The 15509-nt window shown below is 35.3% G+C and overlaps 2 protein-coding genes across 2 annotated transcripts in view; one reads left to right on the forward strand and one right to left on the reverse strand.

Annotated features, from left to right (window-relative positions):
• The window catches only part of LOC110458008 (mucin-12-like), a 51666-nt gene extending 45388 nt beyond the window's left edge, over window positions 1-6278 (reverse strand). Inside the window, exon 1 of the mRNA XM_021509533.1 lies at window positions 5875-6278. Coding sequence (XP_021365208.1) covers window positions 5875-6009 — 135 coding nt within the window. The 5' untranslated portion in view covers window positions 6010-6278. The remainder of the gene's footprint in view (window positions 1-5874) is intronic.
• Window positions 6279-6751: 473 nt separating this feature from the next.
• Window positions 6752-15509, forward strand: part of LOC110457997 (transmembrane 9 superfamily member 1-like) — a gene marked incomplete at its 5' end in the record, with an annotated part of 40526 nt that continues 31768 nt past the window's right edge. The window contains 3 exons of the mRNA XM_021509517.1: window positions 6752-6850; window positions 11035-11124; window positions 11773-11854. Of these exons, the coding sequence (XP_021365192.1) occupies window positions 6752-6850; window positions 11035-11124; window positions 11773-11854 (271 nt within the window). The remainder of the gene's footprint in view (window positions 6851-11034; window positions 11125-11772; window positions 11855-15509) is intronic.

The raw sequence follows: 15509 nt of genomic DNA on the forward strand, positions 1-15509 counted from the left end.
GTCCAAAAACTGAAAAGTAAGAGATTGAAAAAAGGAGGAAATTTCAGATGAATGTTATCAGGAGAAAATTTCAAATTTATTTAACTTTGATCTTTTTTTTTTGAGAAAATGAGCAGAACATTACATATTTACTTAGAACATTATATTTGTATGTCTATATAAACTGTACATTATAGATGGAGGAACACTAAACCTGCATATTACTTATAAACTGTATGTTATAAATTGCACATCTTCCTCCCAACATCTTCCTTTCACAGGAAGTCATATTTTCCGAACTAAAAAGGCGGAAGAGAATTTGACTCCATGAGGAAGAATTACTTGGTTTTCAAAATCGTTATCCCCCAGACTTAAAGGATCGGGTGCCATGGCAATGGAGCGAAGAATATTGCAGTAGGATTACACCAAGTTTGGGGCAATACCAAGAATCTCACAAATGATGATATTTTCGTCTTAATTTCCATGGCACTGAATTTATAATCATGACTATAGATCTGCTATAAGGAAATCAAGGGGGATTGACTACTAAAACTACTTACTATAGGACGATCCGACAGGAGATAACGGTACGGTACGACTACGACTGGAATCACGGTCGTGATAAAAGCAGAAATACTTGTATGAAAATGAGGCATGTTATCAGAATGGGAGCTAGAGCACACACAATGTATGATAGATGTATTTCAGCATTCCAGTTCTCCGTATTGTACATGTTACGATGCAGAACACATGTATTTATAGCATTATAGGGATAACCCAACTCTGCAGCAGTGACATTATTACAGGGTGTACATATCACAAACAGCTGATGTGGTCCTAAACCTAACGTTAATAGGTGGTCAATGTAGACACGATTCCCTGACCTGTGGGGACGAGGGGAACTGAGTACAGCAGTGACGCCAGTATTCTATTTAATGATGAACTGTTACATTGATAGTTATCTTTATATGATATTTTTATAATCTTTATAACATTTTGTACACAAAAACGATCTTACTGTCATGGGTTTCCATTTCATAATAGATTTAAACCATTCTATGGATCACCACAACATCAGTCCAAACACTACCACCCAATAACCAATATTGTAGACCATCCCAATCTATGTCAACATTATGTTACAACCCAGTAATCAATATTGGATTACTACAACATCAGTCAAAATATTACAACCCAGTAACCTACATTGTAGATCACTGCAACATCAGTCAAAATATTACAACCCAGTAACCTACATTGGGGATCACTGCAACATCTGTCAAAATATTACAAACCAGTAACCTACATTGTGGATCACTGCATGCAACATTGTGGATCACTACAACATCAATCAAAATATTACAACCCAGTAACCTACATTGTAGATCACTGCAACATCAGTCAAAATATTACAACCCAGTAACCTACATGGTGGATCACTACAACATCAGTCAAAATATTACAGCCCAGTAACCTACATTGTGGATCACTGCATGCAACATTGTGGATCACTACAACATCAATCAAAATATTACAACCCAGTAACCTACATTGTGGGTCACTACAACATCAGTCAAAATATTACAACCCAGTATCCTACATTGTGGATCACTACAACATCAGTCAAAACATTACAACCCAGTAACCTACATTGTGGATCACTCCATGCAACATCAGTCAAAATATTACAACCCAGTAACCTACATGGTGGATCACTACAACATCAGTCAAAATATTACAACCCAGTATCCTACATTGTGGATCACTACAACATCAGTCAAACTATTACAACCCAGTAACCTACATTGTGGATCACTCCATGCAACATCAGTCAAAATATTACAACCCAGTAACCTACATTGTGGGTCACTACAACATCAGTCAAAATATTACAACCCAGTAACCTACATGGTGGATCACTACAACATCAGTCAAAATATTATAACCCAGTAACCTACATTGTGGATCACTACAACATTAATCAAAATATTACAACCCAGTAACCTACATTGTAGATCACTGCAACATCAGTCAAAATATTACAACCCAGTAACCTACATGGTGGATCACTACAACATCAGTCAAAATATTGCAACCCAGTAACCTACATTGTGGATCACTGCATGCAACATTGTGGATCACTACAACATCAATCAAAATATTACAACCCAGTAACCTACATTGGGGATCATCATAACCTCAGTCAAAATATTACAATCCAGTAACCTACATTGTGGATCATTACAACCCAGTAACCTACATTGTGGATTATTACAACCCAGTAACCTACATTGTGGATCGCTACAACATCAGTCAAAATATTACAACCCAGTAACCTACATGGTGGATCACTACAACATCAGTCAAAATATTGCAACCCAGTAACCTACATTGTGGATCACTGCAACATCTGTCAAAATATTACAGCCCAGTAACCTACATTGTGGATCACTGCATGCAACATTGTGGATCACTACAACATCAATCAAAATATTACAACCCAGTAACCTACATTGTAGATCACTGCAACATCAGTCAAAATATTACAACCCAGTAACCTACATTGTAGATCACTGCAACATCAGTCAAAATATTACAACCCAGTAACCTACATTGAGGATCACTGCAACATCTGTCAAAATATTACAACCCAGTAACCTACATTGAGGATCACTGCAACATCTGTCAAAATATTACAACCCAGTAACCTACATTGTGGATCACTGCAACATCTGTCAAAATATTACAACCCAGTAACCTACATTGTGGATCACTGCATGCAACATCAGTCAAAATATTACAACCCAGTAACCTACATTGTGGATCATCATAACCTCAGTCAAAATATTACAATCCAGTAACCTACATTGTGGATCATTACAACCCAGTAACCTACATTGTGGATTATTACAACCCAGTAACCTACATTGTGGATCAGTACAACATCAGTCAAAATATTACAACCCAGTAACCTACATTGTGGATCATCATCACGTCAGTCAAAATATTACAACCCAGTAACCTACATTGGCGATCATTACAACCCAGTAACCTAAGTTGTGGATCAATCAATACTAAATCATCACGTCAGTCAAAACATTTTAACTCAGTAATCAATCTTTATATGTTTAAAGCAACATCAGCCAATTATTATTATCACCATATTAAAGCAAAATAACAGTTATCTAATACAAAACTAAATACGTAGTTTAAACATACTTCTTATCAGGTCTCTATTTTTAACTACACATCTAAATAAATGATACTAATAAAGTAACCTGAGTTTACAAGGTACAATCCAACTGTTTAGTTAAGCTCTAAACCATTGATTGGTGTTCACCTGTCAATACACAAGTACACTGTATTGATGAGTAATATAATTAGTCAAGGTTAACAAAACCACATATACACCTCGCTTTCTTGCTGTATTGACTAGCCATTAATACTTATGGCGATGTCACTCTGTCATGTCTTTTTATGTGCCACACATGTACAATAAACGCTACTTAACCAGGCGCTCACAAAAATGTGTACATTTCTAACGTCTTTATCATCTGCTAGCATTATAACACGAGCTGTCGTATTTACAATCAGGACATATAGAAGTAACAAAACATACACCGAACGGTTTTGTAAATAAAGGCAGCATCATTAGTATGTATAATGAATTTACAACAGTTATATGTACATTAACTTTCTCCAGGACTTTTGTTAGAAGATTGCTTTTATATAGGTATCGAAGGAAACACACCATTATTTTTTTAAACACTTCATTATTTGTGGGGGCGGTTTAAATAGTTTAAACAAAATAATACATATTTGGAACATTTGAAATATATTTAATTGTTTGGTTATCTTTTTAAAAATTGATAAAATTATAACTTAAAAGTAGCTTTGGACAACGCAATCTTTGTTTATATTTAAGATGTATTGTTCTTTTGTATTCGAAAGAAATAACATATAATGTTAAAATGTTAAGTAACCTGTCAATGGGATAAGCTACTTTAAATAACCAAAATCAACAATTACCTCTACACGTAAATGGTTCATAATTGGATTAAACTTTAACTTTTTAGCATTATTAACATGTTAATAAGTTAATGTAGTCTAATCCTGGCTAAGAAAGTGTGTACATATGCTATTAGCTATTGTACATGTATTAAAGGGAACAGGCTGTGTATTAGGAACAGTTAATAAGTTAATCAGCTCTACAGGTTAAAAGTCGGCAGTCTATTTGGCTGAATAATCTGTAACAGTGCAGGAAATAAGGAATTATTTGATCAAGACCCCACTGTCCATTTTCTATATGTTGATTACCAAATGATGTAAAAAAGTCAATGCTATTATTATAGACTGCCAACGTTGATCTCAGCCTGGTGTTATCGACCTACCGCTAATTAACAATCAGCTTTTATGTATAAGTTTCCCTCAAACAAAATCCAAATTTCATCATGAACATTCTTAATGAGTCTGAATCAAGAATCAACGGTACCTGTATTGATATCAAACATTTTAACAGAAAAAGTGAAACATTTGAAAATATGTTGTCTAGCAAGTTAGGTGGGAAGTGTTCTGATGCATAATGCTCAAATTGAAAATATGGTTTCCTGAGCAACATTTCTTTGGGAACTTTTTTTGAAGAATTTGAAGACAAAAAATATACAGTACGAGGTCTATAGACAAACATCTATAGGTCACTTTTAGCTAGATGTCTGAGGACATTAATTTTGAATATCTAAAAAATGAAAATTAACAGTTATAAATTTAAATAGCTATTAATACAGCTGGCAGCTTCAGTTCCTATCAGGTCCATGAAAGTAATATTTCAGATAACAATAAAATTCATTTTACATTTGATTCAATAATTATAAAATGGAAACTAAAATTAAACCAAAATATCTCTCAAGAAATCATTGAATAATCCTTAAAGCATTGGTAATATTACTTGCCGACTAATAAGTTGAAGGAAGCATGCTTAGAAGACAAAAGTGGATGGGAAGGATTTGAAGTGAAATTTTTTAGGTGTTTTTTTTCTGGATACTGATCAAATATTGAATTATTGAGAAATAGCTGAAATTTTATCTCTTTCTATTCTAACATTCACACACTTGTCAACTGTAAAATTGATTGATTTTACTCATTTCTTATTTTTGATATATATACAATTTGTATGACCGAGTGTTGGCGTGTACAATACCATAAACCCAAGACTTCAGCTAGGAGATCTAAGACAGGTTTCACTAGCTAGTGAAATTTTTCAATATCTGATCAAATATAATTTTGAAATGATGTTTGTAGACTAGTATTCTAAATATGCATTTTTACACCATGGTGTTCTATGGCAAACATATACTTATTAAAGTATCACATATAGCATTGCTGTAAGATTATTTTTATTAACGCATTATGTTTCATTTTATTGCCTGGATATATAACAGATATAATACAGTTGAATTTGTTAAAAGATTGCTATTGTGAATTGCAAATATTTAACCCCGTACTTTACATAAAAAGAACTTATAAAAGGATAAGGGATATGAGTGTTTTTAAAGAAAGTTGAGTTGTACTACTTTAAAAACTCTTAATGCATTGTTTAAAAAACAAACAAAAATTTATTATTGAATTTGACATTAATGAAAAAGGGTGTCAATGGCCAAGAAGGATCACAATTAAATTGAAATGAGAATGCAACAGTTTCTTAAATTTCCAGTCAATGTCTATGAAAATGTAACTGTTCACTAATGTTAAACAAGTGACATCGGATATTTTTGGACTTATTACTAAGAAAAAAAAAATCACTGGAAGAAAACAAGGAACACTGAGTAAAACGTCAATAATTAATCTTAGAAGAAATCTTGAAGATCATCACTCTATGAAGTAAACAAAAGATGTTACCTGTGGTTGGGGCTCAGTAGAGTTAACAGCAGTAGGGGTATTGGCAGCTACCCATGCTTCAGCAAAAGTTTCCATTGCTGCATGAAAATCCATCTTGTCTGAGAAAGTTGACTGGATGTTACTCCAAGTCGGCATACACTATATTGCAGCTGAAGTGCAATATGGTTAGTCAAGGAGGCGATAGATTAGCACGGGGAAACATGGGTGTCTGCAAAGTTTTGATTAATCAAAATCGGCTGCTTATACCGGCGACCTGAAGTTGTATCGCGGTGTAGATACGTTGAAAACACTCGATTGTTCGTCAGACCGCGACACTGCTTGTCGACCATAGCTTTAAACACCAAGTCCCTACCCTGCCCAGATAAAGAAACGACAGATCCCTAAGAGGATTAGTGAACCGCACTGCAAATGTAAATATATACACATGCGCGGAACTATATTGCAAGGTGCGCGCTCTAATAAATCAGATAACTAAAATGACATGCGCAAATTATTTGCGTGTTGATTTTATTATCTTAATTTAACAAAATTGCAAAATATTTAGACCCAAATGAGTATTCTGTTAGTTTGTTATTGTGTTTTATTGCGTATGAATATAGCCTTTTCACTAAGCCGGAAAAGAAATACACACAGATTATCAAATTGCAATCTTAGTCGATGCAATGTTTCAATGGGTAGAGGATAGTGCAACGTGTGTATTCCAGTTTAAAAGCGTCAATATGATACAGTAAAATAGTCAAAAATATTTTAGTGGAAAAATGTAATTGTCGTTTATTTTATGATATTTGACACATAAAATATTTTTAATTATTAATTATAATCAATACGCTGCAAATATGTTTAAAAGTACGAATAATTTAAATAACCACGATGTAACGTTAACGTACATCAAACAAACATGGCGGCCATAGTCTTGGTTGTTGCGTTGGCATTCGTGTCTTTTACGGATGCTACTAACTATAAGGAAGGAGAAAAGGTATATATTTCAGCATGCATGCAAAGTTTTTATATGAGTTCTAAGTTCTGGTCAATGGACTGTACCTTTTGTACTGTAGTATGTTTGTAGTGAACATTTTTCGAATATGCCTTGCGAAATGGGGGTGCATATTGTCATTTTTTGACAGGTCAAGAATATGACTGATGTCTTCAGTTACCGTCTTCTTCGTCAGAAATCAGTCAAAAAATGTCTTGAATTTTTATTTGTTAGTTTAAAACTCACATTTTCGATAAATAAGTGAATGTTAAATAATCGTTAATTTATTTGAAACGATGCCGATTTCATTTGCTGACATACACGTTTCTGCTTCTGGTGTGTAACATCATAAACATGTAAGGAACTAGTTTATACAGCACAGTTTCTGAAGTAATATTCAACATGTCATGTGCTCACTGCACAGCAATGTATATCATTCGCCGACTAAAGGAGAACCTTTTAATCTGCTATATACACTATTTTATTTATTCAACATCTCAAATTATCTTGTACAGGTACTGGAGCACCGGCAAATCTGCGTGTGTTGATAGATTTGGCTATTTAGTCAAGTCGACTATCATTAATAGTAAATAGGGCGAATGTAAACAAACACGCCAGTACTAGTCGTAATTATCCTGTGAACATCAATTTAAGTGTTGACCACACATGTGAGGCGGTGAAATTAAAGATTTCCATCTAAAAACTCAATTTTCATTCAATTGTTTAAATTCCATTGTTGGATTTTTTTCCTGTCAACATGCATCACTTATTAGTAACAAACTATAGGGTGTCTATTCAACATGGCATCTACTTCTAGCTACCGAAGATAAGCATCCCTACGATGCAGATTCGGCCCCAGAGTGACATGTGCTTTTGGAAGAGAACGGTAATTAACATGCATTGAAAGAAGTTCATGTGTCGAGAGGAAGTGAAATATTTCGTGTTTTGGTACAAAAATCGCTACTATTCCTGTCTGACCATCAGATGGTGAGGATAAAAGGATGCAAGTACAAAGAATTGCAACGGTGACATTCAACAAAGTCACTGGAAATTGAGTTTTAAGATAAAAATCTTCTAATTCACTGACTCACCTGTTTGGTCAACACTTCAATGGATGTGCATGAGATAATTACAAAAAGTACTGGCGTGTTTGTTAACATTTGCCCTATATAGGTATAGTTATACTTGATAATATAGCCAAATCTAGTTATATAGTCTGATTTGCCGGTGCTCCAGTACATGTTGTAAGGAATCTTAGCATTTTCAAGAAAATTGTCTGTCAACATTACGTTGAATATGCACCTGTAGTCTTGAGTTGTATGGTACAGAGCATTCAGGATATTTAGCGCATGTAAGCACTCGTAGTCATATTTTAAATAAGGGAATAATACCTACTGGAGCGTTTTTCGATTTTTGCGTTAACACATTTATAGTGGTCTTTGGAATTGGTTTCTGGTTGACCCAAATTTCAAAACTTATGTTTGCTGATTAAGTAGCAAAAATGATCACTCAAGCATAGTATATTTTGTCACATTTCTAAATTTAATAAAGCTTACCCTGACAGACAAAAACTGTAAAATCTATGGTATATAGCGGACATTCTTCTACCAGTATAATCTGATAATTTTTTACAAATTAATCCTTCCTTCCACTTCCCCACCAACCAAAACAAAATTGTGCACCAATACCTGAAGAATGTCTGACTCTGTTAGACCCTGTCATTTCTATGATCCCCTGACATTGGCATCGATAATTTAATTACCCAAGCAAGAAACAATTTGGGTATTTTTCTCTGACCAAGACAAACCAGTCATTAAAATTGGCACTTATTGCCCTTCGTTAGATATTCAGCTTAAATGTATGGTGATCATGATAAAGCCTGTTGTTCTAGGTGAAGTGTCATGCTGCTGTGTCCAGGTTAGGACATTCCAGTGAAGTAACACTTTAAAATTATCTTTGTGTAGCCCCATCATCTGTGAACATCGCCTTCATATGACATAAGCTGTTGTGACGTAAAACCCCAAACAAAAAACTAAGCAAAAATTACCTGTCCACAAGTTTTCTTGTATTGGCACAAATATTTTCCAAGTTCGTCGTGATTCAGGGAGTATCAGTACCATATTATCTTGTACATTGCAATTGTCTGTGATGCCTTACACGTTTGTTGGTTACAGAATTCAAATGTTACTTCAAGGTTAAATGAATCTGTTTTCTTTACTCATTTTCATGATATTTTTATATTGTGCTGACCATGGTTTCCAGAGCATGTCTCCGCCACTGTTTCACAAATTGTCACCAGACTTTGTACATACGTACACCATGGGAAGATGGTGTTGTATCCTAACGCAAGGTCATAGTGGTCTCACCTTGACCAAAGACCTTGGCCATATAGTTAATTGCTAAAATAATGGTTTCAGATGCATATCATAGCTGTTAATTGTTTCATGAATGGGCACACAATTTTCTACCAAGGTACATCAAGGGAGGGCGGTATGCATATATCATATCCTAAAATAAGGTCACTGGTACCTCAATTTGACCTTTGATATTGACCACAAGTCCTAAAATACATTGGAATACAGGTTTCGCAGCATATCTTAGTCACTGTTTTTAAATGGGCTTCAAACTTTGTAGTCATGTATCCGTTAAGCCCATGCTTTTAGCTTAATCTAGTTTTCCTCAGTAGTAATGTTATCACTATTAATTATAGTCTTTAGAGTTTATTTGGTGCCTGGCTACCAAAATGTGACATATCATCTATCATCTAATTATTGTCATTTTGAAGTCACAGTTATGACCATGTACTTGTATATATAAGGTATAGATGATGGAGAATTCTCACATAGGAAATAGCACTTTTGAAATCTTTCGGATTTGAATTGAAGGCGATATATTATTGAATTACTGAAGAACAGTGAACAGAGTACAAATGTAATAAAAATAATGTTTGGTAGGTTGTACACTATGCCTTCATCCTGGCACCAATTCTGGCATAGAAGGTACAAAGTATAACACTAGTTTATACTGATGTGGCCCAAAGTGTCCATGATATTTAGCCTCAGGCATTAAACGTGTGTTCAGATTGCATGTGGTGTAGTAATTGAAAGCTACAGGTGATAAACTGATATAACATTATACAATGATACCTGTACGGCTTGTAACAGGTAGACTGTTTAATATCCCTCTGGGATACAAAACGGCTTGCAATTGAAAGCTGGTCTGTTCATACTATATACTGTAGGTATGCATGCTCTTTTCAACCTGAAGCCTTATAAACCTATATTATTTCGAGATTTCTCATGGAGGCAAGAACAAGTTTGAAAAATCATACCAATGTGGCGTTTTTCCACACTTTCCAACTGCCCTTCCAAACAGCCACTGTGTAGCTTTTCCCCTCCACAAAGCCAGTAACACCCTTCCTATATGTAGCTATATATGAATACCTAGTAATTTCAACACAGAAACCCTTGACATACATGTACCTTTGACCTCCCACACATCTACTCATACCCTTCCAATGTCCACACAGTAACCCTTGACCTACATGTACCTTTGACCTCCCACACAGATAATCCTACCCTTTGACCTTCCACACAGCTACTCCTACCCTTCCACTGTCCACACAGCAACCCTCGACCTACATGTACCTTTGACCTTCCTCACAACTACTCCTACCTTCTACGTATACCATTTCTCCTCCAACACAGCAACCCTTGACCTACATGTACTTTTGACCTTAAGCTTCCTCACAGATACACCTAGCTAGCTAGCCTTCCACTGTCCACACAGCAACCCTTGACCTACATGTACCTTTGACCTTCCTCACAGATACACCTAGCTACCCTTCCAATGTCCACACAGCAACCCTTGACCTACATGTACCTTTGACCTTTTTCACAACTACTCCTACCTTCTACGTATACCATTTCTCTTCCAACACAGCAACCCTTGACCTACATGTACCTTTGACCTTCCTCACAGATACACCTAGCTAGCTACCCTTCCGCTGTCCACACAGCAACCCTTGACCTACATGTACCTTTGACCTTCCTCACAGATACACCTAGCTACCCTTCCACTGTCCACACAGCAACCCTTGACCTACTTATATCTTGGTCTGTGAGCCTCTTGTTTAAACAATGTAAATATTCCAAAATTATTTGTTTATTGATGTTTTCTCCTTACAGGTGCTGATGTATGTAAACAAGGTGGGACCATACTTTAACCCACACGAGACATATCATTACTATCAACTCCCAGTATGCCGACCAAAAAAGGTAAAAGTCAACAGGAACAAAATACTATTGTTTACTTATTGGTAACAATATGCTGTATAATGGTAAACTTTCACCAAGCCAAATATTCGCCCTTTTCCCATTTTGCCGTTCACATGTAATATTTAAAAATATATTGTATGTTGCTTACTGATTTTTCGCTATCATGATAAATTCTCCCTCATTAGGGAGGGCGAAAAAGGCGAAAGTTAGTCTGCAGCGAAAATTTCCCACTATACAGTATTGTTAAAAAACAGAATATATGATGTTTAAATATAAAACAAATTATTCCGAACCTAAATAAATTTGTTATGTTCTTCCTGTAAGAATTATTATACCAATTTATATATATGTAATTATAATGTACATTTGTATTATAAATTATGTAGATTTTATGCAAGTAACATGGACTGATATTACTGGTCTTGATTCTTGAGCCGAAGGTAATATAATTCAATTTAAGCTCATAGTGTACATATGCATGCATCCTATCTAACAAATTTGTCATATTGCAAAACATATCTAATCAAAACTAAAATAAACGTTGTAAATTTATTGAATTTTCAGTGTCATTCTTAACAATGGACAAAGGTTAGCGATGGTGTATTACATTATATTCAGTATATGATTGATATTTTTTTGTTTGTCCAGATCGAGCACAAGAGTTTGACGTTAGGAGAAGTATTAGATGGAGACCGCATGGCTTTGTCTATGTACGACCTGGCGTTCAAAAGTAGGTACAACATGTCCTTTACTGTGTGAAGTGTTTCCCTTTGTTTTCCTATATTTTTAATACCCCACTTCAAAAGAAGTCTGTGACATATGGTATTTACCTTGTTCATGCATGCATCTATCCAGTCTTAGAAACATGTTATGACAACTTTTGTGAGAATGGAAACAACATCATCATAATTGTTTTTGACCTTTGATCTTAGTAGCAACTTATGGCTTTCTGGAGCATATCTCAAGCACCGTATCATGTATGGACATGAGACTTGGTATGCAAATACATGATAAGAATACTACTTGTCTCGTCCCAAAATAAAGTTGTTGCAATCTCCTTTGACTTTTGATATCGGATTCAGAAGCATAGGTTTCAAGAGCATATCTGTCTTGGCTACTGTTTCATATATGCACATCACTCTCAGGATGTAGGTCTGTCATGAGAAAGTGTCATGTACAAAAATGGCAATATTGTAGTCTCTTTGATCTTTTACTTTGACCTCAAGTGACGAAATTCAGGTTTCAGGGCTATATATCTTGTACGCCATGGTGTGTCACATACCAAAATGTACCCCATGGTGTGTCACATACCAAAATGTACGCCATGGTGTGTCACATACCAAAATGTACACCATGGTGTGTCACACACCAAAATGAACGCCATGGTGTGTCACACACCAAAATGTACGCCTTGGTGTGACACATACCAAAATGTACGCCTTGGTGTGTCACATACCAAAATGTACGCCATGGTGTGTCACACACCAAAATGTACGCCTTGGTGTGTCACACACCAAAATGGGGTCACTGCAGCACCTGTTCCATAATGTTTATATAAAACAGGACTGAAGTTTGGGAATCTAAATCTAGTTTGTCTTCTTTTCATCCCACAAAAAAAAAAGAGCCTGCTTCAAATGAAATCTAGTTTTTCTTCTTTTCACAATTTGCAGATTTTTTTTTTTACCCAGAATGGTCTTCATTAACGCTGATTTTACTATTGATCAAAATAAAATTATGCTGAACGTCAATTGATGAAAAAGTTTCTACTAAAAATGGTAGAACTTCATGAAAGCCTAAAACAGTATTGGTATAGTTATACAAATTAGTGTCAAAAGATTTACACGTTTCATCTTAAAAATATGCATGTACTGGATAATTTTCTTTTCCAACATCAACAATCTTGTAGTCATTCTGTACTGAGAGTGAAACGTCTGTAGTACATAATATGAACATTATTATTTTACAACAATTATGAAAAAAGTTATTTCAACATATATTAATCACTCTTGTTGGCCCGGATGTCAGCGCCTAGGATCTAAATGTGGGAGGAAACTGGAGTACCCAGAGAAAATGTTAACCCATGTGGTTCGATCAGGGAACCAAACCCTGGCTGCCCCATGGGTGAAGGCCAATGCGCTATCCACTGTGCCACCCGATCACCAGTATTTATGTCACCAGAGTCACAGGCTCAAGCAATCTATTGCAGGCCTGCCAACCTTCAAACGGGTCAGAGGGAGAGATTTGGATATTTCTTGGGGGAAGATTATGTACGAAATGATTTTCGTCACATTTTCTCTCAGAACACTTAACATTAAATTACAGTAAACGTATTATAAGGAAGAGATTTTTTACCAGACATGAGCCCTGGGCTGGTAGACACTGAAAATCTGTCTAAACTCATATTCTGCTAGGCCAACAATTACCTTGCAATCTGAACAATGAATGGATCCAGCGGACAAGTGGATGGACATGTTAACTACTTCCTTTGGAAAATAAAACCTGAATTTTAGGGAAATTTTACTCAAAGTGTCTTTAAAACTGCTGAGTCTAATGAAAGCAAAAACAGAGAAGAGAAAACTAGCTTATAGGCTGAAAATCGTACTGGTTCCACGAAGGCATGTAACAAGCATGTTGGACATCATGGTTTTATTACTGACTTTTGAAGAGATGAACTTTGTTCTGTATCATAATATCAATTAAAGAAGCTTATTCTGCAGTGAAGTGGCCATGGGCCATGTTGGTTGTTAATTTTGTCTTTCAAAACAAATAAATGTTGTGAACCGAGCTTACTCACACTTATAACACACATATATATGTATATGAAATGTATATGTAGAACAACTGAGTTCTGAATGTCTCGCAATTTTGGGAAAATGAATCGAAAACATATTGTGATAGATTATATGGTAACTAACTAGATATAACCCACAGCATGGGCATCATGGATACACCCCCTACCGACATACTTACAAAGTTGGAAGCCCATTCCAGGGAAAATCCTGGAATTTGAGAGAAGTGGGCCATTTCAGCAATTTTTAGTCAATATCAAAATTCAGATTAAAAGAAAATTGGAACATGGAGAGGTCAATATCAGTGATGAGGGGTCAATGGCCCCATGCCCCCTGTGGATACCTGTACTACATTGTATTTCATACTTTAATCAAAAGTCAAAGGTCATGGTGACCTCATGATCATTGATCAATTTAGGGTATTACACACTGCCTTCCCACGATGTATCATTCAGCAGTCAAGACAAGCTCCGGAAAACATTATTTTAGTAATTGAGTTCAAGGTCAAAAGTGAAATTAAGGTCAAACTGATCTCATTTTAGGATGCAGCATCATACTTTCATATGATGCATCTATATACAAAGTTTGATGTCCATTAATGAAACAGTGGCGGAGATTTGTTCCAGAAACCATAATTTTAGTACTTCAGGTCAAGGTCAATGGTCGAAGGTTGTATTTAAAATGTGACACGTACACTGCCTATCCATAATGTACACTCACATACAAAAATTTGCTGTCCATTAATGAAACAGTGGCTGAAATATGCTCCGAAAACTGTTATTTATGTTCTTATTGACAGAAGTCAAATTAAGGTCAAAGTGACTCTATTTTGGGATATGACGCACTGCCTTCCCTTTATATACCTAAACTGTGGCTGAAATATGCTCCAGAATCCACAGTCAATACGTACATATGAAGCAAATACTATGTACCCCAAACTTTGGGTCGAGTCAGGGGCATAAAAACTAGTAGTAGTCAACAAGATTATAATTTATAATGTTGTTTTACTTACTTTCATGAATAGAATTTAAATATCTGTGCTAAATAGTGAAGTCTAAAAAAATTGCAAGCCCAATGCTTTTATCTTATACGATGCCTGTACATGTACTATCATATACTATATGCCTGTAGCCTTAGTAGATGGGGTAATGAGACTGAGGGGTTAATTATTACACCCAGTCTTAATACCTCATGTATTCTGGGGTGAAATATTTCTTCGTGTGCAGCTTAACATGACGTCATATGATTGTAAATCACACCGTCATCGTCATCATTTGGCTATCCAGAGTATGACTTCTCTACTAAGTCTCTTCTAACTAAAATTGAGGAAAACCAATTCTCAGAGGTGAATTAGAAACCTCAATATGTAAAACCTCAAACAGACCGATATCTATTGATACAGGAATGAGACATGAACATTTCAAATACAAGTAATAAAGAGCAGTGGTGGATGGAAGCAGGCAATTTCTTTGGACAATAAAAGAAAGAAAAAAAACAATTATTTCATTTTTTTAGAGTTAAACTGAATTTTGTTGCTGAACAATTTTTGAACATAATGAAACATACATTTGATTATATTTCAGAAGAATTTGTATG

The sequence above is a fragment of the Mizuhopecten yessoensis genome, unplaced genomic scaffold, assembly GCF_002113885.1.
Source record: "Mizuhopecten yessoensis strain PY_sf001 unplaced genomic scaffold, ASM211388v2 scaffold9399, whole genome shotgun sequence".
Classification (NCBI taxonomy): Eukaryota; Metazoa; Mollusca; class Bivalvia; order Pectinida; family Pectinidae; genus Mizuhopecten; species Mizuhopecten yessoensis.